General features: G+C 41.3%; 1 protein-coding gene across 2 annotated transcripts in view; it reads right to left on the bottom strand.

Annotated features, from left to right (window-relative positions):
• fam189a1 (family with sequence similarity 189 member A1) overlaps positions 1-16,298 on the bottom strand; it is a 153,893-nt gene that overhangs the window by 73,308 nt on the left and 64,287 nt on the right. For both annotated transcript variants that reach the window (XM_050065075.1, XM_050065164.1), the window contains exon 2: positions 7,803-7,859. In XM_050065075.1, coding sequence (XP_049921032.1) covers positions 7,803-7,859 — 57 coding nt within the window. The remainder of the gene's footprint in view (positions 1-7,802; positions 7,860-16,298) is intronic.

Genomic DNA, 16,298 nt, shown 5'->3' with positions numbered 1-16,298 from the left:
CTTCACCAGGGTGTACAATACATCATCCCCCTGATGAAGACTTTCTAGTCGAATCACGTTGGTAATAAAGGATTTTTAGCTACTGTCAGTGCCTCTATGGATTTTTGGTCTGCCTGCCTAAACCATGGACTTACACACTGAGTGAGCTGGCCAGTTGTTGTTTTTTATCTTTACGTGACTATGTGCCCCATCCTCGAAGAGCATCTGACTTTTACAACTAACTACATAGTGACTTAACCCAGTGCAGCACTCTGGGGGTTTTTTCTTCACATTTTTGCTTTCTTTTGAAGCAGATGTGTGAAAACTTTATCTTTCTCAACAACACTGTGGTGAGATCTTGTTAGGCTAAGGCAAGAACAACACTTGGTTTTGATCAAGATCAAGATCACACCCATGTGCTGTGGCTGCTGGGAAACACTGCAATGTGCCAGTAGAAAAAAATGCCACTAGAAAAGGCTGTGATATGTCAGTGACAACCACCCAGGTTCCAGGGGTAAAAGCTGGTAGAGATGCCATGAAGGGTCGCAAGGAAACAACCAGTGTTGTTGTTTGTTGGTTTCGAACGGTGGTCTGCAGCTTGGCAGGCATCTAATCTAGGTGACACACCATCCACAACCCCCTCCACCTTCTAATGACAGTCAGTTTATATATCTAACATAACTTTAGAAACGTTGATATAACGTGTAAATGTGTAAACGTATTTGTGTAAAATGCAAACAATTTCTTCAAAGTGCTGCATTGGAAGAACAGATTAAAAATGGAGCTAACTGTACATTAAACATAGAAGTATTTAGAGGTAAGAGTTGTGCGTACTTTAGCCTACATACTTCAAATAACACCAACAAAGCGACAGCAGTTGAGGCTTCCTGAGACAAATACTCTACTCTGCAGACTATCTCCGTCTTGTTTCCCGACAGGGCAAACAAGGACTTAATGCCCTCTAACTCTCTCTCTGTCTTTCTGTCTCTCTCTAAACACATAATCCATCACAGTCACAAACAGCAGACAACTGCAGGTAGTCTTGTCTTTCTCCTGCCTGCGAGTGATACGGAGTAAATCTGCCACGGCATTAATGCAGCCGACTTGACTGGATAGAAAACTACAGTGTTTATTAGCTTTTTCAGATAAGGTGGTGGAGGAGGATTTCCTTCAAACATGGACACAGTGTGTTTTCTCCCTCCGCCGAGCACAATATATCAATATGTCTTTGATGTGGAGTTTACAAGGAAAGTTTGGGGGTAGGCTGAATTTCATATTCAGCACATCTTCTCTCCTCACAATAGTGCACTTGTTTTTTTTTTTCGCTCTGAATGCAACGTTTGGATGGTTGGAGACTGGGTGTTTGAATGCGAGTGTCATACGCAGACTTGACTGCAATGTGTCAGAACCAAAGCCTGTCTCGCCTTTTCTATTTATAACTCATATCTGTCTCTCTAATACTTCAGCATACTGTAGGTGGAAAGATCTCAGAATGATGCAAATGTTTCTGGAAAACTCAAAATAATGAAAGATTATTATAAGAAGAAGAAAACAATTGCTTCGTTATTTGAATAATCTATTGACTGAATCACTGTGACGTCGCTCTATCATCAACAATCTCCTCCAGGGGGGTCACGGGGGGCTGGAGCCTATCCCAGGTGACACTGGACAAGAGGCGGGGTACACCCTGGACAGGTCGCCAGACTATCATAGGACTGACACATAGAGACAAACGACCATTCACACTCACATTCGCACCTACAGATAATTTAGAGTAACCAGTTACCTACCCTGCATGTCTTTGGACTGTGGGAGGAAGCTGGAGTACCTGGAGTCTGGAGAAAACCCATATGGGAAGAACATGCAAACTCTGCACAGAAGGGCTCCTCACCCTGGGTTCAAACCAGGAACCCTCTTGCTATGAGGTGACAATGCTAACCACTGCACCACTATGCTACCTTTGCTTATGTCTTTGATAAACCAAATCTACTGGCACAGAAGCAAAGCAATGTACTGCTGTGGACAGGGACTGCAGCAAAATGTATTTTAGCCACCTAAAAAAGATCAATATCCGTTTAAGTGTACACTGTATTTGGAATATATTTAATGAATTACCTTACACACTAACTGATCGAGGCAATGGAGGACCACCACTCCCCATGTTCTGCAAAGTAAAATCACTGTTTTTATTCATGGAGTCTGGTGGCTTTCAGATAATGGTCTCAGTTACCCGTCAGAGAGAGCGGTCGGGCAGCAAGGTAAAGCGGTGATTTTTTGGGTTGGCCTTTTTTTTTTTTTAGGTGGCTAAAAACGTAACAACTGAGGCAGCATTTGCTCAGTGCCGTTTCACATTATGTAGACCAGTGGTTCCCAACTGGTTCAGCCTTGGGGTCCAGATTTCTCCTTAGTCTTTAGTTCAAGGTCCACACAGTTTTTATATATTCAGCGACGCGTCATACATGGGTTTGGCCATGTCGTGGAGTTACTTTGCTGTCTCTGTCAAGTAGCTGTCTGTTAGTCACTCACTCTACAGCAGGAAATGGCACTTCAAACCTTTCTGCCAGAAATTCACTGTACTTCAAAATAAGGTGTGTTTTTACAAGCTTGACACGTTTGCGAGTCACTTGCAGTCTATTCAGAATGGACTTGCAACCCACTTTTGGACCCCGACCCACCAAGGAACCACTGATGTAGACAACACTGGGGTTTTCTACCTGGAAGTTACTAACATTGGGATTTATACTCTATAAAATGGTTTAAAATAATAAACATGAATATCACGATTTCACAAAACCATAACCCAGTAGAAAAGAAGATAAACACATGTATTTGCCTTCTTGCTGATGGTTTTATAATGATATAAGAGGACACCTGTCTTTTAATATGAAAATACAGCCAGCAGCATGTTAGCTTAGCCTAGAAAAAGACTGGAGAGGCTTGTCATCACCATATGGTTGCCAAGCAACTAGTGGCGACACCAGGAAATCAAAGCACCAGGCCAAGAAATAGTCTGACTAATGACCCTCACAATGTGTTGTATTTACAATTACACCTAAACAAACAAGACAAAACATGTTAATTAATGAGTTTTAATTGGACTGGAAGGTTGTTGTTTTTTCACCCGTGGACAGAAATAGGCTAGCTGTTTCCTTCTGTTACCAGGCTTTGAACTAAGGGTGGCTAACTGGCTGCTAGCATCTATATTTTTCTATAAAAATAATAGATGATAAAATGATATAAAAATGTCTTATTATTCCTTTAAGTGATATCTTTAATTAGCTTGTAACTGTCCAATTCCAAAAGATTCACAGAGCCACAAATTAAAAAAGCCCCTCATCGACACACTTAAGAAACTGGAGGCATCAAATATTTGGCATTTCTGCTGAATACATGACTTAAACAACTAATACATTACAAAATAGTTGCAGATTAATCATCTGTCAATTGACTAATTGAGTATTTAACTAATCTTCTCAGCTCTAAATTTGGATAGCAGATTCAAATCCTAATCTTAGCCCCTGGACCTTGTTTTATCATTTAAAAGGACCACGAATAAGACAACAGGAAAACCAAGTGCTCAACAAACGCTTTGGAGAAGCTCCAGTTATTACGAATCACGATGCAGAGCACGGCCACCCACAGTTGGCAGATGGGTTGGTGCAGCTTTGCCAGGCCTGAAAGCGTCCAGCCGGTGTATTAGTCACCTGCCAGTCAGCGCTGGGTCGAGGCCAGAAATGGAGAAGCCTGACTGTCAGCGCTAAACATGCTACAGTCACAAACACCAGATATTACCTTTCAAACCTCTACAGGCAGGAAGCAGTGGCCACAGAGTGACATCTCTGTGTTGTAGCAGGCACAGACTATTCTGCTGAATTAGTCGTGCTTTTTAAGGAAAGAGAGGTAAGAGGATTTGACTCCTTTACAGTGCACCACGTGTGACCAATACCTCTTCACACCTCCAATGATGGGATATTTCCTTTGATCCACAAAAGCAGAGATGATTCAGATCTCTTCCTCTGGTTTTACATTACACAAAGGCAAAGGCAGGATGGGGGAAGGGGAATAGGAGAGGATGCAAATGGGTGGTAGGAAAGAAAGGTGATAAAACTTAAGGAAGCGAGACAAGTGATATAACCATGATGTGGTGAAGCAGCAGAAATGAGATGAGATTATTTATGGCATTAAGAGAGCATGAAATAGAATCGGGCAGCGGCTTATTTGTGCTGCACCCCGATCCTGATCTTTAATGGACAAAAAGACTGAAAGATAAAGTCAGAAAGAGATCATTTTCAGTCACAAAAAAATCAAAATACCCGTCTGTCCTCTTGCAGTTCAAAGGGTGGGGGGAAATGATATATGTTATGCAATGTATCACACACACAGGTGAGGGGAGTGTGGGCTACAGAGTGCACTACATGACAGTCAATTACAGGTTTTCAGGCTCTGTTATGGCAGGGAAATGACTCCCCTCGGAAGTCTTGGGAATGAAAGAAACATTTCACCCCTCAAATGCAAAACAACAGTGCAAGATCAGGACCTGTATTCATGAAAACAGTTATTTATCAAAAGTAAAGTCCTTCGTTTTTACTCCTACTTACATGTTTGAGAATAAAAATTTATTATGATCTAAAATGCTTTTATATTTGAAAGATTTCTGTTAAGTGAGTTAAGAGATGCTAGATGTCTGCAGTGCAGACAGCTTCTGAGACATGTCTGATGAATAATACATTAGCTGAAGCAATATGTATGATTCAGAACAGCCTATTATTTGCATTTGATTCGAACATTTGATAGGATGTTACACAGCTTTTTTATTGTTACTTTTTTTTTTAAATTTGGGGGTGCAAACATCGAGAGCAGACACTTTCCACGTAGCGTCATTGTCTAAACTGTCAGTGTGGTACTCAATTCTCCTTATTACTGCCATGTGATTTAGAGCAGCTGCACAATTTCTCAAAACTGGAGCAGGAAAAAATCCCAATGCATACATTTATACGTTATACACATATCAATTTGTGATTGATTTAATGGATTTTTCTTAATTTGACATGTTAATTGACACTGGATACCTTAAGGACCATTAACTGAACTTAAAAAAAAAAGGAACATATGGCAGGCGCAGAGTAAATCCTTGCCCCTGATTGACTATTCTTGCTAAGAGCATGCATGTGATTAATCATGTGATCACTTGAGAGTTGCTCTTGCACTTTGCTGTAAATATGAGTAAGGAGCTTAATAAATGTGGCTTATTGCTCGCACTCAGCGAAAAAGGTTTTTACCCCTAAATTAGCTCTTTAGAGAATTCTTCAGCGCAATTCTTAGAGGTTTGATAAATAAGGGCCCGGGACCTGAATTCATACAACTAACAAGAATTACACTTAAGAATGCTCAAGTATTTATACTATAAATGTATAAACAGGGATAAAATAACAGGAAATCCACAAGCTAACTGGGTTGCAGATGGATCCCATGTCAAATTTCAGTTGTTTTCTTTTGATATTTTTCACTTATTTCTCTGTGTTTTGCTTCATTCATGGGTTGCTGGTGCTTAAAGGTGCTTTGGTTAGTTAGAGCTGCAGAGTAATCCACACAGATGAAGACTAAAATCTTGATATTGACTAGCTTAAAGCTGATAGGCCACATATATCCTCCTGAGACCCGGACTTTTGTTTGGTATGCATTTTTAATTTGTCCTAGCTATTTGGGATTAGTAGGACCTGATAAGTATAAGAAACTAAACATTGTCAGCGATAGGTAAGTCTAAGGGTGCATTCACACCAGGATAGTCCGGGGGACTCCGTTCAAATGGGCGGGGAATGCTGAAACATTTCACACCTTCATTTGGTTCGGTTCACTTTCACACTGCACTTTTTAAAGCGGACCAAACTGCCCAGACAACGTCAAGCAGTTACGACAGCTGCTCGTTTGGGGGCGGTATTGCCCGAAACAACCACTGACCAGGAAGAAAAAAAGCATGAGAAAGAAGAAAACCCGGCTCATTGATTGGCCAGGACCAAAAACGGAAATCCGTCCCCTTCAGCCGGCTTGGTCACCACAAAAACAATGGCGCAACACCAAATTTATCCTGTCTTGGGGTTTCTGTTTTTAGTACTCCACGTCCGCCCATGAGACATTTTCCAACTTTTTCTTTTTTCTTAACCTATGTTTCTCCTGGTACCCGCTATTGGCTTTGTTTTTTTGCTACCCAAANAAAACCCATTGTGGTGGTGTACAGAGCCAAAATGACGACAACTGTATCATTGTCCAAATAATTATGGACCTGACTGTATGTTTCTCCTGGTACCCGCTATTGGCTTTGTTTTTTATGTTTCTCCTGGTACCCGCTATTGGCTTTGTTTTTTTGCTACCCAAAAATGCACTGCGCTCTATGTGACTTCCTTCCTTTGGTTCACTTCCTCTCTTTGGTTCGCTGGATAGACCGTTTGCATTTCCCACTGTAAGTGAACCGCACCAGGGTTCACTTGCAAGTGAACAGAGAACCCCAGTTTTCAAGCTGACCAAGGTTCGCTCATTTGGTCCCCACCAGAGTGTGTTCACACCACTCCAAACAAACCGAACTATCCGTAGGTGAACCAGGGTTCGTTTAAAGCGGACCAAATAGCGCCAGTGTGAATGTGTCCTTAATGTCCTCAAACATGACAACAATTAATCAATTGCCCAATGTCTTCAAACGAGTACTTCTAATTAACAGCATCTTAGCCTTTTACTGTTGCTAAAATTGGTCAAATTTGTTGACACATCAAACTACAAACATGTACTTTTGTGTTGGGATCAGCTGCAGTCTGACTTGGTAGAGATGGCTGCCATCTTGTTTTTACACGGATTAGTGTATTGTGCTCTTACTACCACTAGATGGAACAAAAAAAGTGTCCACAAACGAGGACAACAGGTCTAAGTAAAGTAGAATGAAGTATAAGGTCAAGTAAACCCAAAATGTGATGTCCTCATATGAGGACACAGGGTATATGGAAGATTTAAGATGCAAAAACTGATGTGTTATACTGGAAAAGAGTCATGAAAAGAAAACCAGATGAAGGAGAAACATCAGGGAAATCATACAGGAAGGAGATTTAGAACCAAATTAACGATTGAAATTGAATGCAATTGCATACAAACTAGTGCCAGCTTTTTTCTTGTTGTTTGCACCCATGATAAATGCAAAAAGTGATGTAACATCAGATGTCCAAGTCAAATGCAAATAGTAAGCTAAAGCTATCCTGTTCTGAATAAGTCACACAGTTCAATGATTTTTTATCTGTGCAAGCAGAGATGTTTCCAGTCCACTGGCTGTAACAACATACAACACTGGAGCTGTGATCCAGGGATTTTTAACACAACCTGAACATGCCCCGAAGTGGAAACTGCGTTCACAGTTACAGTTTCTACGCCTGCTAAACCACAAGTGTGAGCAGCAACTAGGTGTGGACTCTTCAGCACTCTGTCACACTGTGTCGATAAACTGAGACGTCAGCTTGAGGTCTTTTTATAGGGTTAGAGATACTGCATAGATTAAAACTCAATGATAGGTTTTAATCGGTCAGTAATTAATGATTGATTTGCATGTTGTTCTCTAGAGCTACAGCGTCTCAGGTAATCAAACACAGCAGTTAATGATGTCTTCTGCTTCATCATGATACGTATTCTCGTGTGTATACATATCTACGTGTGGTGATCCTATCAGGAAACAAAGCATCTGTTTCAGTATGTGTCTCATGCAACGTCACATCTCCCTCTCGGGTGTTAATGCTTTGTTCAGAGTTGTCAGATTAGCAGCTGAGTGTGGGCGTTCAGAGGACACTCACCACAAGAGAGAGCGGCCTCTTCCATGACACCACTCCGATCAGTCCAGAGAGCAGCACCTGGGAGACAAGACCCAAAACAGATGCTGTAAGAGGTGATTGATAGTGACAAGTCTGGTTAAACAAAGATGTGCTAAAGACAAAAGTTATAGTTTATAATAATAACACTAGAATCACCAAGAGAATTACTGGGATCTGGAAAATGAGGTGATAAATAGAAAGAAGTTTGATGGTGCAAGAAACAGGAGCAGTCTGATGATCTCACAGGTTTTAAATCTTTTGTGATATTGATGTGTGACTTCGTTACAGTGTTGGCACTTGGACACTGGCGAAGGCAACTCCCACCTTAGATTCATAGTTATGAAGCCCATTTTTTAATGACAAATGAACACCTACTCTAAGTTGACTATATATGTATTTCCTGTATGTCTTTGTCCATTTGAGCTATGCTAGCAGCTTGGCTCCAGGGATGGTGATGTCAATCTGTCAGCAGTCGGTCCACCACTTGGGTCTGATATATCCCCATACAGTCTATGGATATATCACAACAATTATTAGACCAGTTGTCATGAAATTTCGTGCAAGCATTCATTGTCCTAGACTGTGATTCCTTGACTTTTTATAGCCTTTTTCATCCAAATAAGCGTGTGTACGGGTTTTTTTAAAACACGAGTAAACCCCCTAAAAATTGGTTATAGACTCCTTTCCCATTGCTAGTAGATCAGCGCTGTGTACACAGCTCTGCAGCAGATGAGTATGCCTTTCTGTGTGTGTAGGTTTTTTGTTTTTGGCGAGTCACGTTCGACGTCACAGACAGGCCAGAGAACAAGTAAACAATAAAAAGGAGTATGGAGGCCTATGAAAAACGTAATGATGGTTACTTTTTAGATATCTCTTACTTACTCAATCTCTCTTTCAAACTTGGTGTAGACTTGTTTGGATCAATATTTGAGTGCTACTTGGGCGGAGATGGATGGTGGCGTGTCATTGCATCTCGCCAGTAAAGGAGCAAGAATTACCCTTTCAACTGGGTATTGTGTTTCCATTAACACCAGTCGGGGCCAGAGCCGATAAATACCCGTGACTACTGCATTGTCATTTGACCCGGGTATGAATTCCAATTGAAACCTTTCCCATTGCATTAAAAAGCCAAGTGCTGGCAGGTGTTAGTAGTTTTTTTTTGTGCAGTGGGAAAGGGGCTCTACAGTGCCACCATTTGGTCCAAAGTTCACTTTGACTGATACTACAGTTTCACTAAATTTTGTCTTAATGCTAATTAGCATATGTTAGCATGCTAACATGATAAACTACAATGGTAAACATAGTAAACATTATACTTGCTTAACATATTCATATTAGCACTGTCGTTGTGAGATAATGTGTGCCACAGTGGAGCCTCTCATAGCTGCTAGCATGACTGTAAACTCTCAGACTCATTTTCTCAACATAATCTAAGGAAAGGGGATTATAGTATGTTTTAGTGCCATTTTAAGAGACCAAATTAAGTGGTTTGCATATGCGGCTAATCTTTTGGCTTGTTTATAGGAAAGTACAAAATTAACAATAGCAACTAAATTGACGGACAAAAGTACACAAATAATTAAAGCTTTAATGAACCAAAATTGCCTCATGTTATTCACAGTCACAACAGAAAAACACACAGCAATTAAAATTGCATCTTCTAGTCTTTTCAGTCACTCGTCCTCTGACACACAAAAACAGACTTTCAATATGGGATTCACTTCTGTGGTTTCTCTGGCAAACACACTCTGATTGGAAAGATCATCTGCATGATGGGTTGAGTAATACACAGATCAGGTGGGAGCTGTCGCTCTTGTTTGGCAATTCTGCGCCCATCTGCCGTCAGATTTGTCACCGATGTTTCAATGTGGATTTCTTTGTCAAGTGCTCATCATGTATTCACAGGCTCACTCTTCCACAGCGTCTTTTCCCTTTAGCTGGAAACAAATGAACAACACAATCCTGTAGTTTGAGGTGGTTACAGAAAACCGAACGCAGTGAGCTTTCTGAGGACTGTAATGTGCGTAAGTGTGATGCCACATCTTTTCACAGTTGGTTAGGCTTTTAAAAGCTATTCTAATGTGTTCCCAGCTTCTTACAAGTGTGATTCACTCCTCACTCAACCTGATCCACCACCCAGAAAACTCTGCATAAACTTCTCGTTTCATTTGACTGCTGCCAGCGACCGAAAAGAATTATAAGGGCTGCTGAAAGTAGACTGTTTGGTCCCTGCATTCATTTATTTTTCTACCTCTGTAATAACAAACAGATGTAATTTGACAGCTCAGACTAATACTTGAGCCACAGTTTGGACGGCGAACGACAAATGATAGGAATCACCTCCCTCGTGATTTGTTACAGGAGGCTTTATTTATTTAGGAAGTCTCACTTAGATTTCTATTTCTATCACAAGACAGACTTGAAAACCATCTATATAAATGCGAAACATCACAACAAGACGTCACAGTCACACAAAGCAATCATCTCACACAGACACTGCACGCTACACTAATTTAAACCGTCAGAAACATTATTATTATATCAGTTAGTCAAACCCTCAGAGAAATGTATGCCTCCAACTTCAGTTTGTGAACATATAACTCACTTGTTTACATATTACACTTTTATTAAGGCTTAAAGTTATGCATATTTAAGGGAAAAGCGACTTAGAGTGACAGGCTGTCTGCGAGGCGTCACCACAGTCTGAGTCAGATCCATCCTTCACTCTTCTACAGCTCCTCTCATCCAAATATGGACACCTCTGGCTCCAAAATAGCCAAAGATTTTTCTGTTTAGTAGATGTCTTCAGTAAATTGAGTTGCACTGTGTTTTAAAGATGGTGAATTACTGTTGAGTTTTGCAGGACATTTTTCTATATAACCACATTCATAAGTTCACATAATGGTATAATGTATCAATTATCATGGACAGCATGGAGTAAGAACATCAAAGCTTTGTGCTCTTGTCAAAAGCAAAGTGAAAGATATGAGAAATAATACATAAAAGATGTCAATGACTGTCACTACTGTGACAGTAGCCGTGAATTATACCTGTTTTCTATGAGCTTTATGCTGATATTTCCATCCATTAATCCATTTTCTAAACCACATAATAATATAAAGAATCAAAGTGGGCTGCAGCCTATTCCTGCACATATTAGGCTGAAAGTTTACAATAAGAACTATAATACTAAAAGTATACTGTAAGCGCAACTAATATACAGTAAGCTCTGTTGGTAGAAAATAAAAAGAATGTTGTCCAAAGAAAAATGACATGTATTGTGCCCAGTGTGGATTTCTTGGATTTCAGTGTGGAGGTTGTAATTGTAACCATGACAACAAAACTCCCCTAATCTTAACAAAGGGGTAATTTCAACCAAATCCGTGGTGTTTTTCCAACGTTAACAAAGTACTTACTTGAAATTGAAGCAAAACTTAGCTAGAGTGTTGCCATTAAACTGATTTCAGTCAGGAACACTTTAGTTAAAGAAAACTTTATTCTCATTTGCACTCTTATATTTGGCGGTATGGCTCTGTTCTCGGGCCTTGCTGCCTTTCCTCTGGCCTACGCAGAAAGCCTCTCCTACATGCCTTTGTGGAAAGCCTTAAGACAGAGAGCACACCTCTCTGCCCTTCCACGTGCTTACGTGGAAAGCCTTAAGACAGAGAGAGCACACCTCTCTGCCCTTCCAAATGCTTACGTGGAAAGCCTTAAGACAGAGAGAGCACACTTCTCTGCCCTTCCACGTGCTTACGTGGAAAGCCTTAAGACAGAGAGCGCATACCTCTTCGCCCTTCCACATGCTTATGTGGAAAGTCTTAAGACAGAGAGCACACCTCTCTGCCCTTCCACATGCTTACGTGGAAAGCCTTAAGACAGAGAGCACACCTCTTCGCCCTTCCACATGCTTATGTAGAAAGCCTTAAGACAGAGAGAGCACACTTCTCTGCCCTTCCACGTGCTTATGTGGAAAGCCTTAAGACAGAGAGAGCATACCTCTCTGCCCTTCCACATGCTTATGTGGAAAGCCTTAAGACAGAGAGAGCACACTTCTCTGCCCTTCCACATGCAAACAAGGAAAGCCTGAGGTAAAGAGAGCACACCTCCCTGCCCTTCCATGCGCCTATATGAAAAGTCTAAGGCAGGGAGAACAGCAGCAAAGACCCCCCAGGAACAGAACAGAGCAGCATCAATGACAAACAGAAATGACATTGATAAGTCAGACACAGCATGAAAAGGAGGAGCTGGGGTGGAGGCAGGTTGCAAAGTGGCTTGCAGAGGAAGCAGCAACAGTAGGCAGGCCAGAGCAGTTTAAATAGGGCGCCCTGAATGAGATTTGCCAATTGGTAACATATAAAGGAATCATGTGATCTATCAGCTGACTCCCTTCATCAATCAGCTGCTCCATCAGTTGATTGGCTGTTTGAGATCAGCTGATGTAGCTGAGATGTGAGCTGAGCTTGACATCGTGTCCTGCCTGAACTAACGCTATGCTCAATTTCTTTTTCAACAGTGACGGCACCGTGATGCAGTGATTAGGAAGGTTGAGGGCCCTTCTGTGCAGAGTTTGCATGTTCTCCTTGTGTCAGCGTGGGTTTTCTCTGGTTTCTTCAGCTTCCTCCCACAGTCCAAAGACATGCAGGTTAGAAAATTGCCTGTAGGTTTGAATGTGAGTGTGAGTGATCGTCTGTCATTATATGTCAGCCCTGTGATAGTCTGGTAATCTGTCCAAGATGTACCCTAAATCTTGCCCAATGTCAGCAGGGCTTCAGCCCCCACCCTCTCGACCCTTAAGAGGGTAAGCGGTACCAGAAAATGGAATGGATTCGTGGCGGCGTCTGGAGGCAGAGACAAATGATGCTCAGGTCGTCAGATCAGAAAACGCTTCGGTGTATCGATGTAGAGGGCAGGGACAAAACGTATTTTGTGGTTTAATTTGGTGGACTTCTTGTGTTACTACCATGGTGACTTCATCAGACTGTCTCTCAGGACTTATTGGTGCTGCAGGTTTTTCCATTAGCACTGATTTTCTTTTAGATTTTGTGCTCCATCTACCTGGAACCAGTTACCCTGCAGTCTGATGCGTCGGCTGAAATGAAACAATTGAGGCTATCTGGGCCCATCTTGTTGAGAAGTCTGTGGTTGCCTCTAATACTTACTACTCCCATTCTGTTATTGAGCTGTCCGTTTGATTTAAACTGTTTGTTTTTTCGTAACGATGTCACACTAAACAGCAGATGTTTTTTAAACGAGATGCCTGATTTAATTAAATTTAGATTTGAGAAAACAACCTATTGATTTTCTCAGCACGCCTCACTCTGGGCGTGGTGTTGCATTTTTACAGTGCTTGCTACTGTAGGTGTGAATTCGCGAATCATCGCAATGTGTGTGAACAAAGGGTACTCATAGCCTCCAGCGCTCTATTTCTCCATGGTCTCTCTCTCTCTCTGTGCCTTTCACCCTTCTTCACCCTCCATTAAACACCAACATGCTCTCCCCATTTCCCCTCATCTTGCTCTCCTTCCCTGCCTTCACTTTTCTTGATATCTGCTCTTTCTCTCCTCCAGTTTTGCTACCGTTCCCAATTTCTCCCTGTATCACACTCCATCTCTGTATTTCTTGCTCCTGCTCTGCACCCACACAATCACAGTATATGTCTGCACTTACACACTCGCTTTAACTACTCTCTATCCAGGCTTCTTTTTTCTATTTCCCTCTCCATCTTGTTCCACTCTCTAGTCAATCTTCCACTTCTTCACTCACCTTGATACCGACAGGATCTGCCGAATGGGATGTCAATATTTCATTTGCGACACACACACACGCACACACACACCTGGATTAGAAAGGGTAAGGTTGGTGCTATTTTTTTTTTTTTTTTAAATCCTTTTAGAATTATCAACAAGTTACACTAAAAGTCAGAACCCACAATAAATCTATCCCACAAAGTATTAGTGTCTGTTTCTGCTGAATAGGCCTCAGTGCCATCAAACTCCATCATCATCTAAAAACTATTAAAAACATATTAAAGCCAAACACGTGAAGTGTTCTGGTCTTTTTACTGAGATTTAATGGTTATAGTAACATAAGAATAAGATACATTCCCATGTTCCTGATTTTAGATCAAAGGCTAGGACCACTTTGTGCTTTCATTTAAGCCCAGTTCAGACCAAAGATTCGCAATGAGACGAAACCATTTTAGAATGTTGCAGAGAAAAGTTGCAGAGGTGTGAACTGGCCAGTCTGAGCTCCACTCCACTCCACTCCACTGGCTGATGGTGTCACCTACAACTCAACTGGTCAAGTCATCAGCGGCTGGTTTTAGAGCGCAAAGCACGTCACCTGTTTGTACACCAATGGACTTGTAATCAAGTCCGCTGGTCAAGTCAAAAGGACCGAAAATGCTGTGTTTATCTAATCAAGCAGGTGCTCCGTCCCTGCCGAGCCCTGTTTTTTGCTGTTTCATTACTACTACTACAAGTACAACTGTAGCCACTATCTCACTATCACTTTCCTCATTCATATTTTAAGAAGCTACAAATTATATTCAGCCACAAAATGAGCCTGAAAAGCTGAAAATCAAAATGGAAGTACAGAGAGTTGTTGCATAGAGATGATACACCGTCTCATCTAGTTGCACTGGTGTGAACCGGTTTTTAGAACGTTGTAGATCGGCGCATTGCAAGTAGTTGCCTGTTTCAACTCGCCTCGCCGTGAATCTTTGGTCCGAATTGACTTTAGGCTGTCACGATATCAGATTTTCACGACATGATTATTATGGCCAAGGAGTTCATGATAACGTTATGATCACAATATCTGTAAAGTTAGTAGATTATAATATAATGTTTTCTTTAGTGTATAATCACATGAAAATAAAAATTGTTGTGTTTTCGTTACCTTAGAATGAGCCGTTTCCTCATCTACAGAGATTGCCACGTTGCACCACCATGTTGCTGAAGAAGCCCAGAATGGACAAACCAAACACTGGCTCTAGATACGACCCTTCACATTTTTATTTTAGCCACTGTTGTTGGCAGCCCCTCTGTGACCAGCAGTGTCAGAAAAACACTGTGTTTTTTTCACTGTGAAACTATTTTATCCAGTGTTTTTACTAGTTTAAGTCACCGGGTCCGTTTGCTGTTGAGAGGAAGAGACGTCTGCAGATAATTCAGAAAGATCTCAGCTGGTTGCAATGTGCAGTCCTCACCACTATATGCCACTGTATCCCCCTAAATCCTACACACTGAACCTTTAACTTTGTTTACTGTGCTTCATTGTCCCTTTTCTGGCAAAGGAATTAAACTCACAACACCAGTGTAAGGAGACAGAGAGACTCTGTAACAAAAGCACACAAAAACAGCAATTACACTTAATTGATAGTGAAAAGGCGACCAGATGGCACTGGGGGAGGGAAACAAATCAAGAACAGAGAGGAGCAGATATGATTTAAGAGGAGCTGGACTGTTTACACAATATTATCATAAGTATATTATTAACATGGTTTCAGTATTTAATTTTTTTAAATATCACAGTTACTGTCCATACCTGTTTATCATGAAACCCCTATAGTTGTTTTATTCTGATGTTTGTTCCTCTGAATTTGTTATTGTGAAATCTCTGACTTTTCATATGCTTCCAGTTGCAGTCGGATCCACGGTAATGCCTAGATATCACCAGAATAAAGCCTGTAATGTCCACTGGGTGCAATTATGTTGCTGTCAGGCTCCACTGCGACTGCCAGAGACAATCTACAGCCATTCTAGCTGGTGTGCCAATGTCTGCTGTCTCCCATTACAGTATTTCACTTTCTTTATAAGCTGGGTCTATTTTTGCCAAAGAACTTATTTTAATTACTTTGTTCTTTTTGTTCGGTCACTTCTCCTGCAGTCTGTGAAGACTGCAAAAAACTGCTCCAGTTTTCCTTTTGCCAATAGACACTTTTTAGGAAATACACAGTAGAAAAAATGAAGATAGCACATTGCACAGCTATCTGAAACAAGTAAGAAATGGCTGCAAAGTTGCAATGCGGCTGCCCAAGTACAGGTATAAACTGCAGCAGGCAGCAGGACACAGAGGCTTGTATTAAGCCTGTGTTACTGCAGGTAACATTCACCGTCTCCATGCACTGCGACAAGGAGTCCAGAGATGTCCAGAGTGTCACCATTACCTCTCTTTCTCTGCGGTGCTGTTCCTGGCAGCAGAGAGCAAATGCACTGCACCGTGCACAATCAAGGTTGAACTGAGCTCCTGCCATAATGCAGCTCCTGGTTTCTTATCCAACTATTTCAGTCTCAGCAGAGATTTCCATAATTATGCAACCTGAGGTAGCTCGACTCATGTTATTCCTTATAGGAATGGAAAAGCTCCATGGGCAAATGACTGTAAGGGAATGATGCATGGCGTCCTTTAAGTTTGCTGCACCTGAGTTTGTGTATTTGGTGTTAACAATATTCGGTTCAGGGTTGGTGTGATAAAGTG

This window comes from Epinephelus moara, chromosome 1 (assembly GCF_006386435.1).
Source record: "Epinephelus moara isolate mb chromosome 1, YSFRI_EMoa_1.0, whole genome shotgun sequence".
Lineage (NCBI taxonomy): Eukaryota > Metazoa > Chordata > Actinopteri > Perciformes > Serranidae > Epinephelus > Epinephelus moara.
Note: the sequence above shows the minus strand (reverse complement) of the source record. Positions and strands in the feature narration are given on the sequence as shown.